The sequence below is a fragment of the Chiloscyllium plagiosum genome, unplaced genomic scaffold, assembly GCF_037043375.1.
Source record: "Chiloscyllium plagiosum isolate Xiang-an unplaced genomic scaffold, Cpla_swu_hap1 HiC_scaffold_35, whole genome shotgun sequence".
NCBI classification, from domain to species: domain Eukaryota; kingdom Metazoa; phylum Chordata; class Chondrichthyes; order Orectolobiformes; family Hemiscylliidae; genus Chiloscyllium; species Chiloscyllium plagiosum.
The window spans coordinates 40,913,713-40,921,118 of NW_028270173.1; the positions used below are offsets into that span (position 1 = coordinate 40,913,713).

At 41.8% G+C, this 7,406-nt stretch overlaps 1 protein-coding gene across 1 annotated transcript; it reads left to right on the forward strand.

The window, feature by feature from the left end:
* The first annotated feature begins 497 nt into the window (after positions 1-497).
* LOC148140697 (putative G protein-coupled receptor 139) lies at positions 498-6,607 on the forward strand. Its single transcript, XM_087979008.1, has 2 exons — positions 498-567; positions 5,697-6,607. The coding sequence occupies exons 1-2, from the start codon at positions 498-500 to the stop codon at positions 6,605-6,607; spliced, it is 981 nt and encodes a 326-aa protein (XP_087835134.1).
* The last annotated feature ends 799 nt before the right edge of the window (positions 6,608-7,406 follow it).

Sequence of the window (7,406 nt, forward strand, 5' to 3'; positions counted from 1 at the left end):
CAGATTACTGATTACGTATCATAATATGTCCCTCTATAGTTTATAAGGAGTCTTTGAATACATGAATCAGATAGCTTATTAAGCATGCATTATAGTGTACAAATTTATCAGAAAGTGGTGACTCTCGACCACTTAAACATGCACATCCATTAAATTATTTAAGCATTATTAATCTACTATTTAATACTTTTAGAATCAAGGGTTTGTCTTTTTTTGAGTGTAGGGATTAAAGTGTATTTCAGACGGTTGATCACATAAATTGACACTTTTAAATGAATTCGACTCATTAGACGAGGAACCATCTGATGTACTCATACTTCTTAAGCAGTAAATGCAAATACACCTGGGGGTAATGCGTTTGTTCAAAACACTGGCACTGATGTCAATCATTGTGTAATACTCGTTTCGTCAGATGAGGTGAAGTACAAAGGCAAGCTTAAAGTGATAACATTACATTTTGGTTTGTGAACTCAAGCAGTGAACATCACTATACGAACATGGCTCAACCTGTAATCATACAGGTGGAAAATATTTACTACCCTATTCTTGCAGTAGTTGGTATTCCTGGTAAGCATTTTATAATCATTTAAAATTTATGGTCAACTATGTTGAACAGGTGTACTTTTCCTTCGGTCGCTGATATGTTCTGTTTGCCTGGATGCGGTTGATGTTAATTACCATCATAAATCAAATTGGAAGAACACCCTGTATGTTGAAAATTCTGGATAGAATAATTTGCTTGGAAACACAGTTTCTTCTTCCTTTAAAAAAGTGATCTACAGTGCCTTCGTTTCATTTTTAGATTGTCTTTGTATTTTTAGAAGCAAGCACTGCGAAGATTAGAGATTTGATGTAGAATTCGAAGATGCTAGCATCATGCACGAATTCATCCAGTGTCTGTGTAGAAAGGCAAATCAAATAATTTTAGGGACAAATTTTGTGAATGTTGATTAACTAAAGGAATCAGTTTTACTGTGCACAGTATTGTATTTTGCCAACTTTTTTTTTACAAAATAAGAAAACGATTTATGTCATAAATATGGCAGGTTATTGTGTGGAATTATATATTTCTTTCTTATACATGAGGTTAGTTAGATTCGATTCGATGCATTAGAACATAGAACATAGAACATAGAACAATACAGCACAGAACAGGCCCTTCGGCCCACGATGTTGTGCCGAACTTCTAACCTAGATTAAGTACCCATCCATGTACCTATCCAAATGCCGCTTAAAGGTCGCCAATGATTCCGACTCCACCACTCCCACGGGCAGCGCATTCCATGCCCCCACCACTCTCTGGGTAAAGAACCCACCCCTGACATCTCCCCTATACCTTCCACCCTTCACCTTAAATTTATGTCCCCTTGTAACACTCTGTTGTACCCGGGGAAAAAGTTTCTGACTGTCTACTCTATCTATTCCTCTGATCATCTTATAAACCTCTATCAAGTCACCCCTCATCCTTCGCCGTTCCAACGAGAAAAGGCCGAGAACTCTCAACCTATCCTCGTACGAATTCCTCTCTATTCCAGGCAACATCCTGGTAAATCTTCTCTGCACCCTCTCCAAAGCTTTCACATCTTTCCTATAGTGAGGCGACCAGAACTGCACACAGTACTCCAACTGTGGCCTAACCAAAGTCCTGTACAGCTGCAACATCACTTCACGACTCTTGAATTCAATCCCTCTGCTAATGAACGATAATACTCCATAGGCCTTCTTACAAACTCTATCCACCTGAGTGGCAACCTTCAAAGATCTATGTACATAGACCCCAAGATCCCTCTGTTCCTCCACCTGACTAAGAACCCTACCATTAACCCTGTATTCCGCATTCTTATTTGTTCTTCCAAAATGGACAACCTCACACTTGGCAGTGTTGAACTCCATCTGCCACTCCTCAGCCCAGCTCTGCATCATATCTAAGTCCCTCTGCAGCCGACAACAGCCCTCCTCACTGTCCACAACTCCACCTATCTTCGTATCATCTGCAAATTTACTGACCCACCCTTCGACTCCCTCATCTAAGTCATTAATAAAAATTACAAACAGCAGAGGACCCAGAACTGATCCCTGCGGAACTCCACTTGTAACTGGGCTCCAGGCTGAATATTTACCATCTACCACCACTCTCTGCCTTCGACCGGTTAGCCAGTTTTCTATCCAATTGGCCAAATTTCCCTCTATCCCATGCCTCCTGACTTTCTGCATAAGCCTACCATGGGGAACCTTATCAAATGCCTTACCAAAATCCATGTACACTACATCCACTGCTCTTCCCTCATCCACATGCTTGGTCACCTCCTCGAAGAATTCAATAAGACTTGTAAGGCAAGACCTACCCTTCACAAATCCGTGCTGGCTGTCCCTAATCAAGCAGTGTCTTTCCAGATACTCATAAATCCTATCCCTCAGTACCCTTTCCATTACTTTGCCTACCACAGAAGTAAGACTAACAGGCCTGTAATTCCCGGGGTTATCCCTATTCCCTTTTTTGAACAGGGGCACAACATTCGCTACTCTCCAGTCCCCTGGTACCACCCCCGTTGCCAGTGAAGACGACAAGATCATTGCCAGCGGTTCTGCAATTTCCTCTCTTGCTTCCCACATAATCCTAGGATATATCCCGTCAGGCCCGGGGGACTTGTCTATCCTCAAGTTGTTCAAAATGTCCAACACATCTTCCTTTCTAACAGGTATCTCTTCTAGCTTACCAGTCCATTTCACACTCTCCTCTTCTACAATACGGTCCCTCTCGTTCATAAATACTGAAGCGAAGTACTTGTTCAAGACCTCTCCTATCTCTTCCGACTCAATACACAGTCTCCCACTACTGTCCTTGATCGGACCTACCCTCGTTCTCGTCATTCTCAGGTTTCTCACATACGCATAAAATGCATTGGTGTTATCCTTGATCCTATCCGCCAACGATTTTTCATGCCCTCTCTTAGCTCTCCTAATCCCTTTCTTCAGGTCCCTTCTGGCTATCCTGTATCCCTCCACTGCTCTGTCTGAATCCTGTTTCCTCAACCTTATGTAAGCCTCCTTCTTCCTCTTTACCAGACATTCAACCTCTCTCGTCAACCAAGGCTCCCTCACACGACCATTTCTTTCCTGCCTGATAGGTACATACATATCATGGACACGTCGTATCTGCTCTTTGAAAAAGTTCCACATTTCCACCACATCCTTCCCTGACAGCCTATGCTCCCAACGTATGCTCCTCAAATCCTGCCTTACAGCATCGTAATTTCCCTTCCCCCAATTATAAAATCTACCTTGTTGTGCGCACCTATCTCTCTCCATAACCAAGGTGAAAGTCACAGAATTGTGGTCACCATCACCAAAATGTTCACCCACTAACAAGCCCACCACTTGTCCCGGTTCATTACCGAGTACCAAATCCAATATGGCCTCCCCTCTGGTTGGACAATCTACATACTGCGTTAGAAAAGCTTCCTGGACACACTGCACAAACACCGCCCCATCCAATCTACTTGATCTAAAGAGCTTCCAATCAATATTTGGGAAGTTGAAGTCGCCCATGACTACGACCCTGTGGCTTCTGCACCTTTCCAAAATCTGTTTCCCAATCTGTTTCTCCACATCTCTGCTGCTATTGGGGGGCCTATAGTAAACACCCAACAAGGTGACTGCACCTTCCCTATTTCTGACTTCAGCCCATACTACCTCCAGAGGCAGATCCCCCTCAAACTTCCTTTCTGCAGCCGTTATACCATTTCTAATTAGCAATGCCACCCCCCCTCCTTTTTTCCCACCCTCCCTAATCTTACTGAAACACCTGTAACCAGGAACCTCCAACAGCCATTCCTGTCCCACATCTATCCACGTTTCCGTGATGGCCACAACATCGTAGTCCCAGGTACCGATCCACGCCTTACGTTCACCCACCTTATTTCTGATACTCCTTGCGTTGATGTATACGCACTTGAGCCCATCTCTGTGTCCGTTAGTAGTCCCTGTCAGTGCTACCTTCTCCACAGCCCCCCTACAGTCTTGGGCATCCTGACAAACAGCTAACCTACTTGCTGGACTACAAGTCCGGATCCCATCCCCCTGCCAAATTAGTTTAAACCCCCCCGAAGAGTGCTAGCAAACCTACCCCCCAGGATATTGGTGCCCTTCTGGTTCAGGTGCAACCCGTCCTGTTTGTACAGGTCCCACCTTCCCCAGAATGCAGTCCAATTGTCCAAATATCTTAAGCCCTCCCTCCTACACCAGCCTTGCAGCCACGTGTTCAACTGCACTCTCTCCCTATTCTTTGCCTCACTGTCACGTGGCACCGGCAACAACCCAGAGATGACGACTCTGTCTGTCCTAGCTTTTAGCTTCCAGCCTAACTCCTTGAGCTCTTGAATGACCTCCCCACCCCTCTTCCTACCTATGTCGTTGGTGCCAATGTGCACCACGACTTCTGGCTGCACACCCTCCCCCTTAAGGATTCTGAAGACACGGTCTGAGACGTCTCGGACCCTAGCACCCGGGAGGCAACAAACCATCCGTGAGTCTCGCCCATGTCCACAGAACCGCCTGTCCGTCCCTTAACATTTCCTTCAGCGTATGCTTATGGAAATCAGTTCCACGTTTTGAATATGCTTTGTTTAATAACATTTCCCTTTAATTCACGAACAAATGGTGTAATGTTTTTCCATTTGGATACCCTTTATGCTTGTGCACCTGAGTGGTTATTTTATGATCTCCTGAACTGTCTCCATACTTCTCTCTTCGATTTCGATTTCCAGTGGGAAAGGACCCTATAAATACCTGTTGATGGATACAGTCTGTTAATTCAGTTTCGCTCTCCAAATAACATAAATGTTTGCAATGCCTCCTTTATGTTACAATCTTGATGAGACAAATGCTGTTCGCAGTATTCTAATATTAGTGTTATAACACATCATGTTACTTTGATATAAAACATGGATTTAAATACATCTATCGACATGTAGTAATGAAACCTTGGGATTATTTGGGACATTTTAGCTTTTTTAGTGCGTCGCTTCTTTAATGAACTATGCATCCATTCCACTTTATCCACTTGTCCCACACATTGTTTTGGCATTAAATTTCTAAAAGGCACATTACAATTTTATTTTTCCTGCAAAGATGTGCTATGTCACACACACCTGTATGGAACTTCTGTATTCGTACCCATTGTATAAGTCTATTAAAGTAACCTTTGGATTTCCTCCTTGTATAAGATGACCCCACAATTTTAGCATTTTTAAAAATTTGCTTAATTGAATGTGCAAAGAGTAGATACTACTTGTATCAGGCAAGCCATTTTGAAATATTTGATCGACTTTCCTGCCAATGATGTGAATCAAAAGAAACGACAAAGTTTTGTGTCAGCACAACCTTGGAACAGAAACTCCTTTTCACACCTCAGCCAACCCACCCAATGTAGAAATTAGAACATGCCAACTTACTGAAGACTGTCATGAACAGTCAACCCTTTATTTCAGAGTGCAGCAATTTTATTCCCTGCAGCCGTGAAGCGTGATAATACTGAATGGAAGTGAAACATCACGAGGTGACTTGTTTTCCAACAATCCCTCGCTGGCGAGTACCAACAGAAACAGCGCACGATATTTGGAACAGAAAATTGTAAATTGATTGATCATCCTCAAACTATAGGCAGTGTTAACAAATATATTTTTTTCGGTTCGCAGCAAATCTGATGGCAATTGTAATTCTCTCCCGCGGACGTTGTGAGCTCTCCAAATGCATCACCACATATCTCGTGGCCATGGCGGTGGCAGATCTGTCTGTGCTGGTATTTGAAGTAACGCTCTACGAGATTAAAGATTCGTATTTTCCGTATTCATTCCTAAACTACACTTCAGTTTGCCGTCTGAACCTTGTCCTGGGCTTTGTTTGTGTCGATTGTTCTGTGTGGTTGACTGTCGCATTCACCGTTGATAGGTTTGTTGCTATTTGTTGTCAGAAGCTACAAAGAAACTACTGCACAACTAAAACTGCAACAACAGTGATAGTCGTGGTGTGTTGTTTGAGCACATTGCAGAGCGCTCCCATTTATTTTACATATGAAGCCCGTGAAATAATTGATGACATCTCATGGTCTTGTATTGCAAAAGCAAGCTTTTATTCCTTACCAATGTGGGTTGCATTTCTGTGGATTGAACCTATTCTCACCCCAGCTTTGCCGTTTGTTTTAATATTTTTGTTCAATGCATTGACTGTCAGGAGTATTTTACAGGCAAATAAAGTAAGAAGCGGTGTTATTGGAAAGAACAAATTTCAGAATTACAATGATCCGGTGATAGAGAACCGAAGGAAATCAATTATTTTATTGCTTGCTATTTCTGGCAGCTTTTTGCTTTTGTGGAGTCTGACGCTCGTGTCTTACCTTTGGATACAATTTGCTGACGTATCTTTTTTAGAGACAAATTACAACAATCCGTTTACTATTCTTGAACAATCTGGATATATTCTTAAGGCCACGAGTAGCTGTATAAACACGTTTATTTATGCATTTACCCAGCGCAAATTCAGAGAGGAACTGAAGAACACAATTACGCATCCGGTGACTCTAATCATGCATTCGTGTAAGGTAGATTGAATAAAGTACTGTGAAGAAGCAAGCACATTTTGTCAAAACTTTTAATATTTCACTCATCAGTATAATGTGGAGTAAATGTTAAGATCAAGTGAAACTGACATTCGTGCTCTATGAGTGGGGGTTTCTTACAGTTTAACAAATGGACTCTATTAGTAGATGTATGATCATGGACTATGCACTGAGTCGACGATGACCATAATTAATAGACAATTTTTGTTTGCCTCTTAAATCACGTAAGATGACATTGAATAGTCAAGGAAATCCTTTGAGATCTGAATCAGATAATCGCTTTATCCTTTATTATTGTATTAAAACAGTCACATTGTTATCTATGTTATTTCTCACTGCAGATATCCCAGCCATGTTTATTAATATATGGACCTTCCTGTGTCCACAAATGACTTTCAAACATCATCACTTTCTTTGGAAACGCCTCTACCAAATGAGAGTACACTTATGAAACAATCAACACCCTCCTCGTATACAGCATAAATGGTGTTCTTTTTTTTTACTTTATTATTTCGCAACGTAAAAATCTTTGTCTTGTTTCAGCAATACTCTGGCTTTGTACTATAAATTGCATATCTAAATGAAATAACGACTTTATTATTAATCTTGACAATTTAAGAAAGTGAGGATGGAACGAAGTGCATGTTAAGATGTATTCCAATTAGCTTTTCTATTCCTTGAGCGTTAAGCAATGCAATATCAGACATGGTCTTCGATTTGTAATTCTTTTGTTGACATGCGTTGCAAATGGGAGTTCAACGATGAACATGTCCCACCGTACTGTCCCTCC

Bases quoted from the DNA above. Each gene is read 5' to 3' on its own strand.
- LOC148140697 (XM_087979008.1), top strand. From the start codon at position 498: ATGGCTCAACCTGTAATCATACAGGTGGAAAATATTTACTACCCTATT. The intron at 568-5,696 runs GTAAGCATTTTA...TTCGGTTCGCAG, and splicing joins TGCAGTAGTTGGTATTCCTG to CAAATCTGATGGCAATTGTA.